This window comes from Xiphophorus hellerii, chromosome 16, assembly GCF_003331165.1.
Source record: "Xiphophorus hellerii strain 12219 chromosome 16, Xiphophorus_hellerii-4.1, whole genome shotgun sequence".
NCBI lineage: Eukaryota > Metazoa > Chordata > Actinopteri > Cyprinodontiformes > Poeciliidae > Xiphophorus > Xiphophorus hellerii.
In genome coordinates, this window is record NC_045687.1 from 14,547,213 (window position 1) to 14,568,535 (window position 21,323).

Sequence of the window (21,323 nt, forward strand, 5' to 3'; positions counted from 1 at the left end):
ATAAGTTAAAACCAATTTATTTACTAATTTCAGATCAGATCAAGACTACATTCTGTAATCTCACAGTTTTAATGGAGTTCATTTTTTTTTTACAATTTTTACATCACCTCCTTAGCTAAGATTGTAGACTATAGTATCTATTACTACACTTCTGCTGATGACAAGCAACTCTATATTTTTGATGTCACATAACCACAGCGTGCCCATGATAAAAATGTCTGGATGGGACAGTCAACATTGTTTTTAGGCCCATAAATGTATGATTAGAGATTAGACAAATTAGATCTATTGGTACCTAGAAAAAGTACCTAGAATGCTAGGAACTAAACTAAGTTTAGTCAACCACATACTGTATAGTAAACCACCCTGTTATTCTCCTACAACATTCATTTCAAAACGGCAAAACTGGTAATTTTTCTAAATAGGTTATACCCGTCTACCATTACATCGTTATTGGAAAAAGTTTCCAACAAAGTTTCACTTAAAACAAAGTACCCAGATACGCACAATGTCAATTTTGCCAACCAGAATACAGACGTTCAAATAACAAAATCCCAGGCCTTTTCGGTATTTAAAGCTTTCAGAGTGTCATATTGCATAGTTTTCTCTGGGCCTGAATTTGGGTGGACATTGTCACACTGTTTGTGTTCATTTCTCTATTCCATCAGACATGACCATGGAGGAGGTGAGGGAGTATGAGCGTGCCACGCAGGAAGCTACTAATCTGAAAATTGGGACCTTTCCTCCAACCATCTCTATCTCAGAGACCCCTCTGGCGTCCAGCACCCGCAGCGGCCCCAACAGCGCCCCGACCACTCCCCTTTCCACCGAAGCTCCGGACTTCCTGTCTGTGCCCAAGGAGCGACCCAGAAAAAAGTCCGCTCCAGAGACCTTGACCCTGCCCGATCCAGGCCGCAGGGATTCACTCTTCAAGCTGCCAAGTTTTTTCTCCTGGAACTCCAGTCCACAACCCGAATGAGAACTGAGCCTTGCTGTCGACCTGCGGATCAGTAGAGGATGCTTGCTTTGCACATCCAACATTGCTCCCCCCTGCTCCTGGCCAGTTTAAGTGATGGAGGCTTTTCACAGTTCTGGTCATCCTTGACCCCTCAGTAGTGTTCCTGGTGTTACAGCAAAGTCAGCAGCTCCCACACTGCCTTTACAGGTAGACAGTCTGCCCTCTCCCAAAGCCTCTGAGGTGCAAAAGCAAAGTTTGTTCAGCAAAGAACACAACAAAGAATCTCAGTCATTTCTTGGTTTTAGCAGAACATCCATCCCAGACATCCAAGCTCAGGGTGTCTTGATTTACAATTTCATTCAGCACAAAATTAGATTTTTGCTTTTTCACCTTCAAACATCTGGATCTTTGTCAGCCGGAGGTTGTTGTTCATTCTTTGTATTTATGTAGTGAAAGAGGTTTTGACGGATTGTGTTGCATAATGTGACAGTTAAATATAAAGAGTTTTACACTCAAGTGTACAATAATCGAGTAAGCGTGTATATACGACATGAACATGATTTAATCAACACAATGTCAGCACTTAAAAAGATTTAAACTCCAGTGATGAAGCTGCTATAATTTCTGTTGTGTACATTACAGACTGTTTTGTCTGTATGTGTTTATATTATCTCTGCCATATTACTGTCTCCTGGTGGTATAACTTGACATTAAGCTGCTTTTAAAATATTTGTCAATTGATCGTTATGTCTTTTTGCTGTCATACTTGATGTGTTTTACCCAAGGTTTTATCGAGTGATCATGTGGTGTTCAGCTGCTATATTCATTTTGTTCATTTTCAAGTAAAGTTTTGTATGCAGAAGGTCAAATTAAATTATATTCGAAGCTACTAGAGTCATAACTGTGGAGTCTTTATTAATATGATTGAATACCTTAGAGCAAATATGTTTATGTCCTTCAAATTTTTCATATTTTCATCATTACAGTGATAAACTTTATCAAGATTATATAAGATCAGTGAAAAGTAATTGTGCAGAAGAAAAATTTAACATTTCTATATTAACAGAGCATGAATTTTAATCCTTGCCATGTACAAGTGGTATATGTTTACAGTTTGTTTGAATAGAAACACTTGTTAAAACAATGTTTCTCTTCAACTGACCAAAAGTAACTCAACAAAAAATAACAGTGTGGTTGTACATTTTATTGACAAAGAAATGAAGACCATATAAACACATGAAACACAAGCATTAATGAAGCAAATGGTCAGTAAGTTTAACTCAAGGCGAGACATTTAAACAAGTTATAAACTTTAAGGTTCCATTTGGTTTTACCCACTAAATAAAGTGAATATCAAAATAAATATCATGTGTCCAAGAATATACAAGGTAACAGCCGTAAAACTGAGCAGAAAATGTGCAAAGTTCAGTTTAAACTTTCACCATTATGTTTATCTGCCAAGACAAATCCACCACATTTGATAAATCCCTTTAACTGTGTTCTTGTGTACTTTCAATCTGTCGTCTTCAAGTGCAGACATCTCTCTGAACCATTTTGAGCAAAGAACAGAAACACCCACAAGACGAAAGGATAAAACAGGATCCAGAACAAGTGTGACATAGTGATACGATACAAAACAAAAGACAGAAGAAGAATTAGGACCAGAGTCTGAGAAGCAAGCAGAGCAGCAGCATTTATTTGGTGGGGAGGAAATCTTATGTTAAGAAATCGTTCTCTTAATTAATGAGAATTTCTCGTTAGTTCACAATAACGTTCTAAATTTCATGGAGCATAAATATGATGAGACTGAAGATGGTAAAGGATCAGTGATCCTCTTGGTCTGTTTCAAGGACCATGAGTTTTTTCAGTCTAAATTGTGTGCCCTCTCTAGGAGGCCACACAATTCACACAAATCAAACCATCAAGAATGCACAAGATGGTTTAAGGCCGATAACAAGCACTTAATGCATTTGGACAGCCAACATGGCCATCAAAGTGGATAAGTGGTGGCATCAGAAGAGACTCACTGAAAGTGGCAAGTGAGGGTTACCAGACAGAAAGTGCCTTGCACACACACTTTAGCCCCCATTTGATAGGGACTGAGTCATATTTTAGGCTTACATAAGACAGCATTTTGCAGTTTCCTGATATGAGAGACATCTGAGATGCCAGATAATTGCTGAAGATTAACTAACCTCACATATACCGTCAAACCTAATCTATGGCTGAAGATGCACACTGATGTGTGTAGCAGCCAGTCACTGGGTCTGGTGAACGGTGCTCACTGTTTGGCCGATCGACACATTTTTTGACTCATATTTCCTTCTGCTGTCCATTCTGGACAAGCCAGGTCCCTGCAGAATTACCAATTGCTGGTCAGCATGTGTGAAAAAACGACTTAACTTTCTACCTAGTCTTTGGTCAGTAATTGAATTTTCAAGAAAAGTGATGGTCGTGACACCATGACATTCATGACCAACTTTACCTGATTTGATTAGTCGACCTAGTGGACCTAGAGAGGTTTCAGTTGCTTTGTCGCTGATATGGTTTGAAAACTGTTTTGTCACCACCAGATGACAATCTATCAATAGAATTTTATTATTTAACACTGAAACAAAATTGACATTGTCGTGCGCAAGATTCAAGCAAGATACAAACACCTCAACAAAAATATAATGCTTACAAAATAAAAGTAAATGATACAGCAACATATAATTTCATGTAGTCATTTATCCACGTAACATTTGTAAACACCATAGAAACCCAAATAAACCAGTTTCCCAGCTGAGTGACGTGTTCAGTGCAACAAGGCATTAGTGCGTTTATAATGTGCGTGATTGCCTCATTTCCTATGTTGTTTTTCTTTATGCATCATCTCTCCTTTTGGCCTTCCCGTTTCTCCCTAATGTTGCACAAGACGTTGAGGAAGAACTCATACCAGAAGAAGGTGAAGCCTGTGGACAGAGCGGCCTTCAGAAGACTGGGAGAGAGGCCTTTGAAGCAGCCTCGGATACCTTCCTCTTTGACTATTTGAACCGCACAGTCTATCAGGCCTGTGTAGGACCGCACCTGTACGGCAGAAACAGACAATAATACCGACACATCAGGTGAAAGTCATTTGCCTCAACGCTTTTGGTTCATCACCGGGAGCCTACCTGTCCAAAGTGAGCGCGGGCTTTCTCAAAGCCCCCCACCTGCAGCCTCTTTTTGAACAAATCAAAGGGGTATGTGAGGGTTTTACTGATTATTCCTGCTCCACTGCCACAGATCAGGCTACTCATGTTTCCTGTATAGGAAAGGACACACAAAAATGGTCTGTATGTGTGTGCAGAGCTAAAAAGCTATAAATAACATGGCTTAGTAGAGTCTGACATTGGTTTCTGAAAGGATTAAAGGGGTTGCTCAGTAATGATTATATGAAATTACACACAGGTTGTGATTTTGATGCCAAACCTTAGAAATTATAAAGAAAAATAAGATTCAGAATTGACCTGAAAAAAAACAACATCAACTAAATTCAAATGTAGTTTGATTAAATTTGAGGAGGTCATTAAAAATACAGCTAAGGTAAGCAGTTACTACACTCACTTACAGTTCCCTGTTTTGTCTATCAGTACCTGTTCATCTCAGTAAAGTAGAAAATCACATATAATTTGTTACTCAATAAATTCACTGAGAGGTTTTTATCACTGAAAAAATCTGAAATACTAAATGTTAGAATGAGCTAGCTGTATGATAAGAATGTTTCTTCATTACAGAAAGACTTTTTTTTTTTTCTTCTCAAAAATTTCCTCAGCACTTAAATACTTTTATTGATCTAAAATCTTAGTGGTTTTTCTCAGGCCAACAAACCGTGTCTTTACTGACCTCCTGAGTCTCTGGATTTAGGTGGAGGAGCCAACAGCTGCTTAAAGACATTGTAGAAGAAGAACTGCAGCCCAGCATAAGGAAACACTGCAACCAGGGTAGGAGACAGGCCGCGGTAAAACGCCACTGGTCCCTCAGAGCGCCACATTGTGGACACGGCATACCGCAAGTTACTGTAAACCTGAGGAGACAGGAAAGGGATTTGAATTGTAGTCTTCTAATGCAACGTCTAGTTCGAATTTCCTAAACACCTGACCAAAATGAGCTAAAATGAGCACAGACTAAATAACAAAGGAGAAGCTAACTGATGAATAAACATTATTATTAAGCTTTTGCTTCTTTCCTTTTTTACCAGTTTAGTTTTTCGTCCAGATAGTGATCTGGAGATGATAAGTAAAATACAAAAAGGATAATCTCGTCAAAAAGAGCTTAGAGTAGCTCCTTCTGTTCTTCTATATTAGTAAAAAAAAAGCCATATTGGCAAACTGTCGCATTTAAAGCTTTAATGTACTTTTTCCTATGAATATGTTCATTCCTAACTTCAATATATACTGCAATATTTAACAAAACCAAAATAAAGCTCCACAAACAGTTTGGAACAACTGTCAAGTATGGTGGTGGAGGAGTAAAAATATGGGCTCATTATGTAGCTACAAGACCTGCAGTCAATAATTAACTCCACTATGTGAGGGCATGCAACTGAGTGGTAAGTCTGGGAAGAAGCTAGCTAATAATATGACACTCTGACACCCACAGATGTGTTAAGGACCATATGTTATTTTAGTATGACACTTAGTTTTTTTTTTAACTAAATGAGTGTGAATCTAACTTTTGCCATTAATATAATGCATTACATAACTACTCCTCTAAAAGATACGCTGATTAAATCAAAAATGTTATTAGCTGACAGCTGCAGTAAAAAGTAGAGTAATGTTCTACCTTGGGTTCTCCCTGAGCTGCGAAGCGTGTCCTCAGTGTGTCCAGAGGCTGACAGGCCACCGTAGCAGAGCAGGCTGCCAAGCCGCCACAGAAAAAATGAACTCCTGAAGTCTGGCTGTCGTATGGCGTCGACTTGTGAGCCATCTTGGTCAGAAACTCAAAACTGACAAACTGCAAGTGACAAAGGCACGACCAGCTAATATTTTTTGTCCTGGAAAATGTTTATCTCATTAGTGTTGACACACAGTTCCACATTTGTAATATTTACCTGGACGGCCCCAAAGCACATAGAGAGGAGCTGCGCTGGAATGTGACCTTTCCAGAAAGCAGTGAGACCCTCCTCAGAGTAAATACTTCGGGATGCCTGAAATATTCCCCAATATTTTCCTTCGGGCCTTCGTGAAGACACACGCTCGATCTGCAGCTGAGGGGACAGAAGCTGCTGATCAAGCATGTGATGTACACTACATGATTAGATTTTCTCAAACTAAATTAGATGATGATGATGCACATATTTTAGATCCTTGACATAATTCCACTGTGGAAGAAAAACAATAGACTCATCATGATCACAATCCCATGTGAATACAGCTTTAATATGATTTAATCGAAATTTCAACTGGCTGCATCTTTAACATTCCTCCTATGCCACCACCTGGTGCAGCAGTCATATTACACAAACCAGTAGATTGAAATTATTACCTGAAAACGGATTTTAATAACATCAAATGGGCTGATAAGTGCTCTGGTAACCATCCCACCAGCTGAACCAGCCAGGGCTGCCTCCTCTGGGGCAGGAGATCCACTCTTAGCCTTGGGATCATATCCCACCATGTCTATACAACCCTCTTATCAACACTGGGGAGAGGCAAAAGATATATATATATTTAATTTGGGCACAGTTTTGTTCAATCTATAATCTGACGTAATTTTGTTGTGCAAAAGATTAATAGTAACAATCTCATTTAAAATTTCACAATATAAAAATCATCGACAACATGTGGAGAGCAAAGAGGGGAAACTTGGGTCGAGCTAAGTTAGGCTAACAACACAAGCAGCTGTTCAGGTTTCAAACAGAGAGGCGTACAGGTTTTACCTTACACTGAAAATCCTTCATTAATGTAACAGCAGACACACAGCACCGCAAATTCAAAACGAAAAGACAACAGTTGCACTCGGGTAACTACAAACTATTCATGACGCTTCCGTTTAGTAAAACAGCGCATGCGCCATATTTCAAAGCTGAAATATAACGACAAGATGATGTTCGCTCGTACTGAAACAAACGGCCGTCTCTGCATTTCAGGTTTTCAGATATAACAAAACAACCTATTTCAGGCTTGGTTTCGTGGTTTATTTTGATGGAAGAAACAGTAACCATGGATAAGTATTAATATTATTATTATTATTAAATATTTATGTTTACTTCACAGGTACCAGTCTTGAAAAACAATTCATTTATTAAATAAAAATAAATAAAACTAAAATTTCTTTGAGTTTTTTTTTTTTTTTTACAATACAGTTTTTAATTTAGATTTTTAACATTTTAATGTACAAGATAGTGCCTCATTGACGTATTGTTTCTTCCGGAAGTCGACGCACGCGAACTCCTTTATGTCTGCAGAAAGTCGGGATTCATCTTGAAGGTACTAGTGGATCTTCGAAGAGCCGTGTGGATAGAAGTCTTCGTTCCTTGATTCAGGTGGTAAGATCAGTCTAAATGCGTTAAATATGTACATTTTATCTCAAACTCTGCAATGTGAAGCTATGAAATTCTATAGCTGGTAAATATATAAATTTATGTAGCACCTCGATAGAGTTCAGGTTTTTGCGTTTGAATACTTTGTGGTGGTTTCGTTGAGATTTGAGTCTGATTTCCTTACTTATCGTTAGCAAGGCTCAGCTCATCGAAAGCACATACTAAGGTTATCAAAGTGTGCATCCTTTAGAAAACAGCCATTTTTATTCATTTGAGAAAAGTCTATTAGCATCATGCAAAGCAATACCTGGCGCTAACGTATAACTTTAGACGTGGCAGCTCAGATAACATCGTCTTATACCAGGTTTTTGGCTAGCTTTTCAAAAATAAAGACCTTTGACATGTTTCCTTGTTGAATATATATTCAGACATGTTTCAGCTGACCAGATCTAGCCTAAACCCTTTCTGTCCCGCAGTGAATGAGCTGAGTGGAGCAGCCAATTTGATGACTCCACAGGATTTAGTGTTTTGTTGTCCCGGCTTCTCTGTCTTTGAAAGAGTCGCGTTGTGCTCTGGGAAAGACCTGCTGCAGTGACCCTGTCTGATCTTTACAGAGTGAGAGGTCCCTGGTGTAATCGTGTACTTTTTACCATTTATAATGGAAAACTGCAGCGAGGACTATAGGATCCAGTCATTTGACGTGGATACACAGAAACTTCTAAAAACAGCCTTGAAAGGTCAGTTATTACCTCACTGAGTGATAATAAAACATTTTAAAAAGCCTACATCTATGTGGACAAAAAAAAAAAAAAAATCAGTTGTCAGAAATTACTCTTTGACTTCTGCGTGCATATTCTAAAAGCTCTCTTGTTTCTTTCAGATCCAAGTTCTGTGAACCTGGAGAAGGTCTCCAACATCCTTGTGGACCAGTCGCTGAAGGACCCCTTGTTCAGCAAAGAGGCTGGCCGTATTTGCTACACGATTGTGCAGGTCAGAACCGACGGCTCTTTGGTTTATTTCGCATGTCGTTCTTTTTCAGAATATTTGTAATAAGTGTAAAAACACTCCATGTTTTTGCCTTCCACTTTTAAAATTACAGACACATTTGTTGCTCTGTCAAAACAAATCTAGGTAGCATTTGTTTTGTGGTATATTTTCACTTAATTCCTTATTCCAGGCTGAGGCCAAGCAAGACAATGGAGCCGTGTTTCGGAGGCACCTGCTGAACCGCCTGCAGCAGGAGTTCAAGGAGCGTGAGGAGACGAGGAAACGCTCGCTGCAGGGCTGGGTGTGCTACGTCACGTTCATCTGCAACATCTTTGACTACCTCAAGGTATGAGCAGCTGGCATTTTGTACTTTTTTTACTGTGATATTTAGCAAAATTTTCCAAAATATGCCAGATTAAAGATGCTTGTGTTAAACATTCCACTGCGTTACATAGGAGTTGCCTTGTGAAACTTCACATTGAACAGTAACTTGACATATGTACCGTCCTTCATAAAGACCACGTTGATATGCTTCGTAATATATTGGTTGACTGTTTCAGGTGAACAACATGCCAATGGTGGCCCTGGTCCTGCCTGTGTACGACTGTCTAATGAGGCTGGCCCAACCAGACGCTCTGCTGAACGAGGAAGAGGTGAGGTCACCATCGTGTGTTTAAACCTAACATAGAGTAGAAATATTCTCTTTATGTTCTAGAAGTAGTTCCTCACCATCCCCAGAATCTCCCAATTTTTTAGGCTGTAAGATCAAGATCCTTTGAGTTGTGGAGTAGATCCTTCCTTGTTTTATGCAATTGGGGGGAACATCTTCTTCCTTCTGCAGGTGGACTGCCTGGTGCTGCAGCTGCATCGCATCGGGGAGCAGCTGGAGAAGGTGAACAGCCAGCGGATGGACGAGCTGTTCTTCCTGCTGAGGGACGGCTTTCTCCTGCAGGAGGGTCTGACCTCCATGGCTCGCCTCCTGCTGCTGGAGGTCCTGGAGTTCAGGGCCGGAGGCTGGATGCTCAGCAGCACCGCCCACAAGTATTATTACAGCGAAATCGCCGACTGAGACGGGCGACTTGCGCACCGTGGACGCTTTCCGTTGGTCACCACCGATTACCACACCAGCAGCTTCACGATAGAAGGCGATATCTTCCTGGTAATCAGAGGCGGGAGGGAGGAACGAGGATTTTTGCTGCGTCATTTCCTGCTCTTGATCAAGGCTTGGAATGTGACGGATGTGGAATGTGCAATAGTTTGAAGTTTTTAGTTCTTAAGGTTTCTGCCACATTCAGACACACTTTGATTCAAAACCGAGAAGTTCTGACATTTTTTTTTAAAATCTTTTTTTGCATTCCTGTTTTGTAGGAACAGTTTACCAAGTTTTTGGTGTTAAAAACAAGACATTCCAGTCAGATTCGGACTGATTTAATTTTATGCTATTGTTGGTATTGTGTTGGAATATTTGCAGGGGACGTTAAGACATTTTCTGTGTGAAGTTTAGGAGTTTCTAAAAGACTTGAGTTGCTGTTAAGCAGCAGGATTCTTGTTACCGTTTAATGCGAGGCCGGTTTGTCACTTGAAGCACCGTCTTTATTCAGGGATTTTTATTTCTTGTCACAGCTTCAGTTGGAAGACCAAAAGATCAGATCCCTCACTTTTAAAACTTTTTTTTATATATGTGTATATATAAAATACAGATTTTAATGTTTTGGATCAAAAGATTAGCTTTGTGTTGAAGTAGTGCCAACATTCTCTGGGCATCAACATTTTCCTAATATCCGAGAGTTTTCTCTTTAATCGTAGGAAGTTGGGCTCTCAAAGTGGCATCCCTTTAAATCGGAGATGAACCAATCAGGCTTTTACAGGCCAATACCGATTTCCACATTTGATCTGATCTCTTTCTTGTTGCTTAGAACTATTTCACTTAAAAACTTAATCAATTTGGCTTACATTCTGCAGTTATTGCCAGAATATTAGCTTTGTAGGAAGAAAAGGTGCTGCGGATGTAGTTTCAATTTAAACAGAAAGTGAATATTGTATCTAATGTATCAAATTAGACACCTGTTACTTTTATCTCAGTCTGTTGAGTTCAAAGCAAAGGGGATCAATTGAAATACAGTTTTGGGGTGTGTTTGGAGAACAAAAACGCGCTTAAGGTTCACCTCCGGGTCTTTGGAAATCGGCTGATTAGTGCCTCTTTTGATCCACTTATCAGGAGATTGTTTTACCAGCAGAACATGGCTTTAAAGGTGAATAAGCTAAAAAAAAAAATAATAATAATAATAATAAATGACGGCAAATTTTTGTAATATTTGACCAAGTTCAGTGGGTTTTGACCCATGTTGATTTATTTTAAGGTTGAAAACAGTTCGATCCGTAGCTCTGAACCTACATTTTCTAATAGAGGTTAAACGACTCTAGCTTATCCGGCTTCAGGGTCATAATAACCTGATTTGTTTTTGTATTAAACTTTAGAAATTATTGGTGTATTTGGTAAAAGCCAGCCTGAATGTTCAGAACTCATGGAAAATCATTTAAACACAGGACAGGCCACAGACCTGACAGCAGTTGATTTTGGTATTTTCCTACAAAGTGGCAATACTTTTACATTTCTCTGTTCTGTTTTTCTACTCGTGTTGCATATTAAACATATTTGTTTTAAATAAATCCTTACACTTCGGTCCCATTTGTTGTCAAACAACTCAGCAGAGGTTTGACTCGCGATTCAGTTCCTTTTCTACAAAAACCCATCGGTGAGTCGTTCTCTGGTCTCCTGGTTACTGTCCCTTCTCGAGAAATATTCACTATCTACAACAGGAGTTTTCATCGCATGTTGAGTCCAGCACAGCTTTCAGTCTACCACCAGCGGTAGTGGGCGTAGGCTCTGTTGGCCTCGGCCATCTTGTGCAGCTCGTGCTTCTTCTTGATGACGTTGCCCTCCTTTTCGAAAGCGGCGAGCAGCTCCTGGGAGAGCTTTTCGTACATGTGCGTGCGCCTGTGTTTGTTTTCCCTGCACTCGGTGATCATCCACTTCATCGCCAGGAAGCGCTGGCGTTGGCCCGTAAGCGGGATGGGCACCTACACGGGATTGAGATGTGAGATTTATATGAGGATTAAACCTCAAAAACAAGAGATGCAACACTGTTTCACATGATTTATGGGGGAAGGGGTTTCTTCTCTCATCATTGGGTTCCTACACAATTATGCCTTTATGCTCATATTAAAATGTAAATATCAAAGTTAAATAAAATAAGCTTAGAAGAATAAAACAGGGAAGGAAATGAAGGAGGACACGGAAGTATGGAAAACAGCTTTACTTTGCCTTCTCACTGACCTGATAGTATTTTCCACCTTTCTGAATGCTGGCCAGTGTAACGACAGGCTTACAGTTCTCCAAGGCCTGGTGAAAAATGACGTAGGGATTACATTCAATCCCATCCTTTTGCCCATCTGTAGCTTTGTGGTATTTCTCCACCTGCTTCCTCTTTATATTTTCCAGCGTCTGAGAAAAGCAAAAAAGAAAGAGGTGTTAATTATTGCTTTGCCTGAAAACCAACAAGAGGTTATTCTGAAAAGCGTTTAATTTACCTGCATCATAATCTCTCTGGCCAAAGTCTTCTGTCCGTGTTTCATCATCATGTTGATGAATTTACTGAGAAGCGGACAGAGAAACGATTGGTTGACATGAACTTTAAATACAGCTGCGATTTTGTTCCTGAGGCTGTAAATCACCTGAGGACGGGGTCGTTGAAAACGGAGCTCGTCGTTGAATTGGTAGCAGCTTTGATGGGTCGGAGCATTTTCAGCTCGCGCTCCTCCTTCTCCTCGGCACTCAGCTCGCTCTCTGGGCGGCTGTAGGCCTCCTTCCTGACCTCTGGCTCCAGATAGTAAGGGTTGTATCTGCTCCATCTCACCAAGAGCACTCTGCCCACGAAGAAAACAAGGAAGCACTGTTATTGTTGTGTTTAAATGATAGCAAGAGGACCAAAAACTGAAAAATATGTACTGTCGATTAAAGTATTTTCACACATTACAATTAGTTTTTATAATTGGGTAATAACCGGTTGAAATTTATTCCTCCCATCCCTGTAAGAGAAGAGTCTGTGTATAGTAAAAATTTAATATTTTATCAAAACTTGTTGAATACTCTAAACTCTTCTGTACAGAGCAGTAAAGGTCCATTTCAAACAAATATGACATAAACTTTCTTCACTAACCTTTGACTTGCTCAAGTAACACCTCAACTTACCCACAGTGGGACAATAAATTATATTTCTATTTTATTCTGAAGGGCTACGTACATGAGAAGCCATTATATGCACTAATACTTCTATTTAAAATAGTTAAAAGAATCGACATTGCATCATTGTTCAAAATAATATACAAACGGTATGTAATCTGAGTATTGTCGTCGAACTAGCCTGACAGAACACATGCTCTGTAACAGATACACCGGTGTTTATTTGGACTCTGTTATCGCTTATTATATTATATTAGCAAGCAAAACATGTTTAAACATTTTTTGAAGTATCGGCTTAACCTTCCATGGTTTTCCATAAATTATACATACAGGATTTGAACTATGCACAGAAATTGTGCAAGACGTAAGTAAGGCTTTAATACCGAAAAAAAAACTCTTGGTTTAACAAAGCGTTAGCTACTTTCACAGCAGATCCCAGATTAAATATTTTTAAAAACCCAGCACAAGAGCCGGCATGGATTCGATTAATATTTGCTTATATGACCTTTCGACGTCCAAAAAGTTAGATTTACCTCGGTGTCCAAGGTTTTAGTAATCCTGAGATGGAGGCAGCCATCTTGAAAATGTGACTGTCTTCTTCTTGTTTAATGCCAGTAAGATGGTGATATTTTAGCCCATTACCGCCACCAAGTGGACTGGAGTGAGGAGACAAATACTAACGTGCCACTAAAAACTTTTTAAAAAGTAAATATTTTGTTAATTTAGTGATGTATTTCGAGTATCTCAATAAAACTGAACTTTTTTTAAATTAAAGATTCTATCTGTTCTGTTGTATCTTTCTGCCCTATAAGTTCTGCTTCTGTTTCCTTCTATGGACACTGTATTTGGTTTGAAATACAAAACTCACTCCACTGTTTCATCTGATAGTATGGTTCCCCAAATTAAACCATGCACTATTGAATTCTTTGTAACCAAATCATAATTTAAATACATTTCTTCTTGATCCTACTTTTCTTTGATAATTGTAATGGCACCTACCAGTTTAATCCTTCTAAAGCTGCCATCTTTCTTTCATCTATTTAATTTCTCTTACTCTTACCATACACACAATTTTGACAAAAAAAATGTAAAAATTGAAAGCATTAAATATGGGGAAAAAATGGCTGCACATGGCTTTATGTTGCTCCTTCAAAACTAAAAACTAAAATAAAACAAACATGCTGAAATAATCAGCAGTAAATGTAAATCCTTTAAACAATTTGTAAAACACAAAATGTTTTCTCAGTAATAAAGTTTGCATATTTTGTTTATTCGTCCCTGCTTAGGAAAAGCCTCCCCATAGCATGATGCTGCAACCACCATGGAATTGCTTTGCCAAATGAAATCCAAATTCTTATGACATAATTAGCTTCTCATTTCTAATAAATGTGATTTGTTCAGTGACAAAATATGAATGAAAAACAAAACAGATGTTGATGTCCAGCATGAAAAGTATTTTATTATCAAAAATCACATTTGGATTCCTTGATTTTTATATACAATACAAAAAGAAAAGCAAAAGAAGAGCTTTGTTTTAAATATCGATCCTCCCTCATGTCTCCACGGTTCCTTCTTTGATGATAGCCATGGCCAGATTCCTGGCCAGAGAGAGTCTCAGAAGCTCCACTTTGGTCTGCTCCACATCTTCCTCCTGAAAACACAGATGTGTTTTTTTTAAACATCCAGCAGACATTACTTCTTAGACTCTAAAACAGCAGGAGATGGGAGCTTTAAGCTCTCCAAACATTTTAGGACTAGTGTGCATCTTTATTGTTAGAGAAACTATCATTTGTGTAAACGTGATGATGAAAAGCCATCTCTCTTTGTCATACAAGCAGAGCAAAAAGTGTACCTGCATTGGTCTCTCTCCACCAGAAGCTGCGGTGTCTAGTGAGGAGGTCAGTTCCTCTAAACAGTACATCAACTCGTAGGTTTGGTCAGCAGAGAAGATCACCTGAAAAGAAGAAATCAAGGTTATCCAATACTGTTATCAGGAAAGACACTAAAACTCTTATTTTAATTTCTCCACATCAATCAATAAGTCAACAATTTAATCTACAAAATGATAGGAAATAAAAATCTATGAGGTTAAAAAGTCTGATTCATGCAGCAAGTATTAGTCCACTTACTAAGACTTAATGTCATAAGTAGCAAACGAAGGTAAAGCTGTAATGTAGCAAGATGCATGTATGACTTACTTAAAAAATATTGTGTGGCTTTAAGAAAATAATAAATAGTAATATTGAATATATTAGCTGAACAAAACTGCTGTTGCCAAATATGTGTTTCCAGTTCTCAGAAGTGGAATTTTTTATTTGCACTTCCTTATTATACCAAACTAAGTATATTTGTTACATCTCTATATATTTTGACTGTATTTTGCCCTTGTTATGATTTATAAGACAGAAAAAAAGAAGAAAAAAAAAATCCAGCTCAGAACCAAACTTAATATCTGATACTACATCTCTACTGGAGCAGCTCCTTGCATTCTGAACCATAGATCTAGAGTGTGCAGACAGCCAGCATGCTGACTGACCTCCTTCTGCTCCAGCAGCGGCAGAGCGTCGGTCAGCAGAGTCATCCAGAAGCTTCGGGGAGCAATCTTCGCCGTCATGAGCGAGAGCAGCAGCTTTGCAGCCTCCTTGAAGCGTTTCTCCCCGTACAGTTTGTGGAACTCCCTGTACTTCCCTGGTGAAAGAAAAATCAGCAGTTTAACATCTATTATGTGATTATTTTTTTTTCTGTGCTGTTGCGATTCTCTCTCAACATCAACACATGGGTAAACTTTGTGTTTGAATGGAAATCCAGGGAGATGTTTTATATTAAGTACCTTCTATACAAAGTTATAAAATAAGTTTTGAGATTTTAGAAAATCCATGTTTCGGCAGAAGGGTTTATTCATAAATGGTGCCTGTCAGGCTCAGTAATAGTGAACGCCACAGAACATTAGACACAACACATCTCCGATTTGATCGTCAATAGAAGTTTCTTTGTGCGTCTCATGTGACCGCGGAAAGAAGTGGGAATCTGTCCGAGACCAGAACTACTCACTGAATGTCCTGTCACAGTGTAGTGTGAAAACTGAACTTGTGAGTGACACATGTGCCTCAAAAAGGGGGAGATGTTTGATGAATAAAGGTGTTGGTTTGAGTGTTCATACCGAGGAATGTGAGCCTGTCGCTGAGTAGCATTGCTGGACCCAAATTATCAATCAGATCCAAATCAGAAAAAGTCCCTTTGGCACAGTAATCCTGTAGGAACCTAAAGAAACAACATTGTCAGCTGTGAAGATTTTTGAAAGTCGTTACAATCCAAAAACAAAAAATTTATTGTAATCAATGCTTAAAGCAGGAACCTCTCAGAAATGAGGGTGGCAAAGGCGGCATCTTTGGCCCTGATGCTCCAGGACAGAGCGGAGCCCAGTCTGTTGTTCCTCAAAGCTCTCATAGCCATGATCTTACAGATACTCCGCACTGAAAGAAACAAAAGGGAGCATCAAGACTGAACGATACCTGAAAATAAATGACAACTTCCTGTTTTTATTTGAGCTAGAGGTGCATACAGTTGTACAAAGGAAAGGCAAAATGTTACCTTGCTCTGACATCTGCCTCTCCTCACAAATTCGGAGCACTTTGAGTGCTTTCCGTTCCGTGTCTAAAGGCACGCGCTCAATCTGCAGCTCGAGGCAAGCTCGCCCCAACTCCGGACAGTGGTCGAAGTAATCCACAGCGCACTGCCAAAGACTTTCAGGGTAGAGATAGACATTTGAAATATATCAAAAAACATTTTATTTATGTCTTATGTGAAGAACGGAGTTAGGAAAGAAGGAAATGAGAGCAAAGACGGAAGGAAATAAACAATGGGAGAGAGAGAGAGCAAAAGGAAGAAGTGTATGAACTTTAAGGTTGAGTCTAAACATACCTGTGATGAGTGAATAAACCTGAGGCATACTCTAACAGGAGGAACTCCCTCATATTGGACCCAAAGCTGAACACAAACAGCAGCACATCCTAACATTAGTCCAATAATGTGTGTAAACTTGTCATCTCCGAAACAATTTCACATCATAAAGCATCCATACTTTAGATTATGAGACTGGAGGAGTTTGCAATGATCCAGCAGGTCTGTCAAATGAGCCACAAACCACCAGTTGTTGAGAACAATGCTGAGGAAAGAAGAAGTTAAAAAAAAGTCAAACTTCTGAACGGTTTGGTTAAGTTCTGTAAATCAATATGATGTTATTCTCTCACCTGCAGTCCTTGATGACCAGATAAATGTCAAACTCAAAGGCGGCCAGTAGGATGCTGTCTAGAGGCTCCTGGACGCTCCTCGAGTCCAGGAACATCGTCAGGCACGACTGCAGCGACCGCAAACACACAAGTACCATGAAACAACCACACAGCGGCAGGAAGAAACCGTGCCAAGCTGCATACAACAGCCTGTACCTGTGCATAGTAATGCAAGTCAGTCGGTTTCACTGTGGGGTGACTGTAGAGCAGCCGAGTCACAAGAAAGTGATACCAGGTGCTGAGCAGCTCCTTCTGCTCCAACAGAGTGTCTTCATCACCCACCAGGATCTAAGAAGGTGACAAATCGTTAAGAAAAAGGATGAAAAATGTATTTAAAGTTTGATAAATGGAGGAAACAAAGAACTTAGGAGCACAGATGTGCATATTGTTAAACTATCTGAATACATCATCTCAAAAACAGCCTATAATCTAATTTCTGAGAGTATTTTAACAACTATTACTGAGGGATCTGAGTAAAAAGGCCCAATGTGTGCACTCTGACCTTACAGATGAGCTCCAGGTGGCGGTTGCTGGCAAACGTGTTGTCCTTGAGGTAGCGATCCACCTCCTCATGCCAGTTCCTCCACTTCACATCAAACTCTGTTAGTGTCTGCGTGCCGCCAGGCTGAAGGCAATATTACAGAAAATGAATTGGTTTATGCAATGGCATCTGTTTTACTGATAGAAAGAAGTGAAAATTAATAATAAGCTCCTTGTATTTCTGCACCAACAGGAATTTTGCTGAAGAATACAATTGAGTTTTATTTACACCACCCTGTTCAGGTTCATAAAGAACTGAAAGACTGGGATGTTATTAACCAAAAAGCAGGAAACACAAAGAACAGGATGAAGGTTCATTGGAGGGCAAACACAAAAACAGACAACACACACATATTCACTCCTCACACTTAAACTCCTCACTGGGAAAGTGGGACAATTCCTAGTGTTATACTCAACATACAATATCATATTGTACTTACGTTGTAAAAAGGCATTTTGCTGAGTAAGCTATCCATCAGCTTGTACATGTTCCTAGAGGCTGGCTGTAGTGTGGCCTGCTTCACCAGCATCTGCCTGGCTTCTTCCAACCTGCCCTGCAGAACATAACTCACCACCTGCACACACAGCATGTGAAAATTGCAATTTGACTCAGCCGTTTTTTTTTTTAGAAAAGAGAAAAATAAGTTTGCTAGCTACATAAAAAGAAAATCACCACATCTTGAAGCAATAAGCAAAATCAGACCTGGTAGAGTTTGTTCTGTACGTACCACATCCCAGTAGTTGTGGTGCTCTGCAGGACTGTCGCTCTGCAGCACATCCTTGGCCTTCTCGTCAACATCAGCCTTGTGTAACCTCACCCAGTCCAAAAGATGAAGCAAGAGAGAGCCAGCTGGGAATGAGCGAACAGTGCAGCGTTGCTATAATTTCAAAATCTCTAAATTGGAACATGTTATTTTACAACAACAACAAAAAAAGGAGATTAGAAATAGAAATTAGACCCACCAGGAGCAGCGTCGATAAAAAGCACTTCACACAGATTCCAGATCAGTTCAATGGCCAAAAGAATAGAAACCTGTGATAAGAATGGCAAAAAAGCAGAGGTTAGACAAATGAAATCAAAAACATCAACACCTGAGAGGTGGTAATATGAGGTTTTGTTAGACGTCTGTCTAACAAAACAAATCAAATTTCCTGCTTTTGATCAGTTAGGATTACCTGTCATTTCTATTTGCAAAATGCCAGAACATGATAACACATCAATTTGTGTCTCAAACATTTTAAAACTCCTTCTACAATCTTCTCACAATAGTTTGCTTGAATTCTGATCCATTCCTCCAGAGCTGATGTAATTGGGGCAGGTTTATAAGCCGCCTTTATCACACAAACCTTTTTACATCGGCACCAAAAACACCCACTCAACATGATGCTGCCACCACCATACTTCACAGTATTTGAAGTAAAAAATGTTTATTTGCAAAACTAAAACCTGTCTTTTTTTAAAGAGAAAATGAACTTTTGAACAACCCATAATGCAACCACCCAGTATATATTAAGGCTACAAATGCAGCTGATACATGCCTGATTTCCATATTGTGTGCCTTTTTCTGTATCTCTTGTAGAAACTGCAAAAAAAAATAAAAAATAGAAAGAAAAAATCCAGTTAGTGAGCCTCAGGAAAATACGCACTACAGGCAAAACTGTTTTAAAAATATATTTACAATATCTTACCTGCAACTTGCTGAAGCTCCTCCATACACGCCCGAATCACAGATCTGTAGTTTCTACTGATGCTGACGAATCTATAGAACATGACAGATGGGCTTCATACTTTAGATTGCACATCATACAATTACTTATATTTTTTGACTCTTTCTACATTGAGAGAGGACTAAATAAAAATGTTTTAAAAAAAATCTATATGGTACTTACTGGGGTCTTTTGCTCTTGCTGGGGAGGTCATCGTTGATTGTCTGCAATCCAACGAAGATGTGATGCGACTCATTAAACAGTTTGCGTAAAATAGGAGAATTTATGTCCTCATCTTTCCTGACTTTGTGGATGAAGGAGCCACCCGGGCCTGACAGTGTATAACCTGAAGGACAGGATCCAAAGAGGTAAAAAGACAAGCAAGAGTGTGAAAACCTACAGAGAAGTGTGGCTTTACAGTGCCTTGCAAAATTAGTGATACCCCTTTAAGTTTTACACATTTTCACAAGGTACAATCACAAATGTTCATGTATGTTATATGACATAGTAACACAAAATTAGTGCATAGTTGTAAATGAAAAGCACAAATGAAAAGGTTTTCAGCGTCCCTTGCAAACAAAAATATGAAAAGTGTAGCATGGATTTGCATTCAGGCCCTTAAATCTGATACCCTTAAATAAACTGGAATAAAGTGCTTTTAGAGACATATCCCCCATAAGTTTTCAGATGCAGATGCAGATGTGGTTAAAAGGGAATATACAAAGTACTAACTTGGTGGAATAAAAACGCAGCCTATACCTTTACAATTTTATCCTTTTAACTTTCTTTTCCACGTTTCTGTACAACTTTGAATTGGTCAATTACATAAAATCCAAACAATTATTTTTTACGTGGTAATATGCAAAACGAAAATAAAAAAATCAAAGTGGTGTATAACACTTTTTTAAGAGGACAATATATAAACTTACCTGACGGTTTAAAATGTGTTTCATAAACAAGGATATCTCCAGGACCCCAGGCAAATCCCATATGCTTCCCATGTCTGATTCCTGGTATATTCTGTATTTAAGCAACATATAAATATTAGAACTGTACAGAATCAAGAAGTAAGCCTTTAGATGCCAAATGTTTTCCCAGTAAAACATTAAAACACAACAGCATTCAAAAAAGGATTTTGCACTAGTTCTTTGTAACATATATTAACTTGTTAAACTTATTTCTTAGAACAACAATTAGCCCTTAAGAGTTTGCCAGCATTTTTCAAAACTTTGAACTGCTTATTGCACTCTTGTGATTGATATTTAGCTTCCCAATGTTTTCAATTAACAAAGCAAATAAGTATTTACTCTGAATACACGTTGCACTCAGAAAGCACAGATTAGTTATGTTAACAGCCATTGCCATTCATATTTACGGTCTGAAAGCAAAACAGAGTATCGATATCTAGCTAGCTTGTTAGCACTAAAATGCTATCTGGCTGAAATGAGTAGGAAAAAACTAACCTACAAAGATAACTTACAGTGACCGTCGGCTCGACGTCTACTTCCTCCATCAGGGAACAGTGCCTCCGATCTGTTACGTGTCTAAATTGCGAATAATTCAGCTATATACATGCTACTAAACACATGTGAAGTGTTGTCCCTTTTCCGCGCCTCTCGTTAATAAAAGCCGCTGGTGCGCATGCGCCAAGGCTGCCTTTCTCATGCCTGATTTTTCCTATCGATCGTGTCCTCAGGGATGGTTATTTATTTATTTATTTTTTTTATCCCGCAAAGCAGCAACGCAGATAATCGTGATACTAAAGTTCCAAAGAGTCTGGACCAACTTCAAGATAGGATATAAAAAGCTTAATGTATGTTAAGTTATTAATAAGCGAACAAATTTGCGACAGATGTGGAAATATAAGAGTGTTGCTTTAAGTTGATCATTCAGATCTTGTTTAGAAGGTGGAACAAAATGGCCATTTGAACACAGTGTGAAAATAAGAATAACATCATGTTGCTTTTCCCTTCACATTTATGACACTGTCTAATGATCTGGACTGGGTACTACAACACATATGTGTGACTAGCAGCGTGATGAAACATATTTTGTGGCAAATCTGTGCATATAAACTGAGAAAGCGAAATTAAG

General features: G+C 38.9%; 5 protein-coding genes across 8 annotated transcripts in view; 2 read left to right on the top strand and 3 right to left on the bottom strand.

The window, feature by feature from the left end:
- Positions 1–1,852, top strand: part of LOC116735401 (cytoplasmic phosphatidylinositol transfer protein 1-like) — a 61,495-nt gene extending 59,643 nt beyond the window's left edge. Inside the window, exon 9 of the mRNA XM_032587275.1 lies at positions 669–1,852. Coding sequence (XP_032443166.1) covers positions 669–979 — 311 coding nt within the window. The 3' untranslated portion in view covers positions 980–1,852. The remainder of the gene's footprint in view (positions 1–668) is intronic.
- Positions 1,853–2,141: 289 nt separating this feature from the next.
- slc25a19 (solute carrier family 25 member 19) lies at positions 2,142–7,003 on the bottom strand. 2 transcript variants are annotated; one of them, XM_032587277.1, is made up of 7 exons: positions 6,866–7,003; positions 6,467–6,622; positions 6,033–6,188; positions 5,765–5,935; positions 4,826–5,006; positions 4,114–4,244; positions 2,142–4,027 (listed from the first exon to the last, which is right to left on the bottom strand). In XM_032587277.1, the coding sequence occupies exons 2-7, from the start codon at positions 6,596–6,598 to the stop codon at positions 3,830–3,832; spliced, it is 969 nt and encodes a 322-aa protein (XP_032443168.1). In that variant the 5' UTR covers positions 6,599–6,622; positions 6,866–7,003; the 3' UTR covers positions 2,142–3,829. The 2 variants fall into 2 exon arrangements, with proteins under 2 accessions (XP_032443168.1, XP_032443167.1); XM_032587276.1 differs by having other exon boundaries at positions 6,861–7,003.
- Positions 7,004–7,368: 365 nt separating this feature from the next.
- Positions 7,369–11,120, top strand: mif4gdb (MIF4G domain containing b). 3 transcript variants are annotated; one of them, XM_032586860.1, is made up of 6 exons: positions 7,369–7,469; positions 8,078–8,200; positions 8,344–8,453; positions 8,641–8,796; positions 9,011–9,103; positions 9,292–11,120. In XM_032586860.1, the coding sequence occupies exons 2-6, from the start codon at positions 8,122–8,124 to the stop codon at positions 9,517–9,519; spliced, it is 666 nt and encodes a 221-aa protein (XP_032442751.1). In that variant the 5' UTR covers positions 7,369–7,469; positions 8,078–8,121; the 3' UTR covers positions 9,520–11,120. The 3 variants fall into 3 exon arrangements, with proteins under 3 accessions (XP_032442751.1, XP_032442752.1, XP_032442754.1); XM_032586861.1 differs by having other exon boundaries at positions 7,387–7,466; XM_032586863.1 differs by lacking the exon at positions 7,369–7,469 and having other exon boundaries at positions 7,478–8,200.
- On the bottom strand, positions 10,771–13,336 carry mrps7 (mitochondrial ribosomal protein S7). The gene is made up of 5 exons (XM_032586859.1): positions 13,227–13,336; positions 12,186–12,377; positions 12,042–12,105; positions 11,788–11,955; positions 10,771–11,531 (listed from the first exon to the last, which is right to left on the bottom strand). Exons 1-5 carry the CDS (start codon positions 13,268–13,270, stop codon positions 11,310–11,312), a joined length of 690 nt encoding a protein of 229 aa, XP_032442750.1. The 5' UTR covers positions 13,271–13,336; the 3' UTR covers positions 10,771–11,309.
- A 790-nt stretch (positions 13,337–14,126) lies between these two features.
- On the bottom strand, positions 14,127–20,869 carry nup85 (nucleoporin 85). The gene is made up of 19 exons (XM_032586858.1): positions 20,710–20,869; positions 20,159–20,249; positions 19,413–19,575; positions 19,212–19,282; positions 19,062–19,105; positions 18,486–18,555; positions 18,251–18,372; positions 17,963–18,097; positions 17,485–17,607; positions 17,139–17,270; positions 16,944–17,050; positions 16,775–16,858; positions 16,615–16,680; positions 16,285–16,436; positions 16,049–16,166; positions 15,854–15,954; positions 15,230–15,381; positions 14,546–14,647; positions 14,127–14,344 (listed from the first exon to the last, which is right to left on the bottom strand). Exons 1-19 carry the CDS (start codon positions 20,740–20,742, stop codon positions 14,246–14,248), a joined length of 1,965 nt encoding a protein of 654 aa, XP_032442749.1. The 5' UTR covers positions 20,743–20,869; the 3' UTR covers positions 14,127–14,245.
- Positions 20,870–21,323: the final 454 nt, after the last annotated feature.

Bases quoted from the DNA above. Each gene is read 5' to 3' on its own strand.
- slc25a19 (XM_032587277.1), bottom strand. From the start codon at position 6,598: ATGGTGGGATATGATCCCAAGGCTAAGAGTGGATCTCCTGCCCCAGAG. The intron at 6,189-6,466 runs GTAATAATTTCA...CTGTCCCCTCAG, and splicing joins TTATTAAAATCCGTTTTCAG to CTGCAGATCGAGCGTGTGTC. The intron at 4,245-4,825 runs GTCAGTAAAGAC...TTTCCTATACAG, and splicing joins TAAATCCAGAGACTCAGGAG to GAAACATGAGTAGCCTGATC.
- mif4gdb (XM_032586860.1), top strand. From the start codon at position 8,122: ATGGAAAACTGCAGCGAGGACTATAGGATCCAGTCATTTGACGTGGAT. The intron at 8,201-8,343 runs GTCAGTTATTAC...TGTTTCTTTCAG, and splicing joins TCTAAAAACAGCCTTGAAAG to ATCCAAGTTCTGTGAACCTG. The intron at 9,104-9,291 runs GTGAGGTCACCA...TTCCTTCTGCAG, and splicing joins CTCTGCTGAACGAGGAAGAG to GTGGACTGCCTGGTGCTGCA.
- mrps7 (XM_032586859.1), bottom strand. From the start codon at position 13,270: ATGGCTGCCTCCATCTCAGGATTACTAAAACCTTGGACACCGAG. The intron at 12,378-13,226 runs GTAAATCTAACT...CTTCGTGGGCAG, and splicing joins CTAAAACCTTGGACACCGAG to AGTGCTCTTGGTGAGATGGA. The intron at 11,956-12,041 runs GTAAATTAAACG...TGCTTTTCTCAG, and splicing joins CCAGAGAGATTATGATGCAG to ACGCTGGAAAATATAAAGAG.
- nup85 (XM_032586858.1), bottom strand. From the start codon at position 20,742: ATGGAGGAAGTAGACGTCGAGCCGACGGTCACT. The intron at 18,373-18,485 runs GTGGGTCTAATT...GCTCATTCCCAG, and splicing joins TTTTATCGACGCTGCTCCTG to CTGGCTCTCTCTTGCTTCAT. The intron at 18,098-18,250 runs GTACGTACAGAA...CTGTGTGTGCAG, and splicing joins ACCACAACTACTGGGATGTG to GTGGTGAGTTATGTTCTGCA.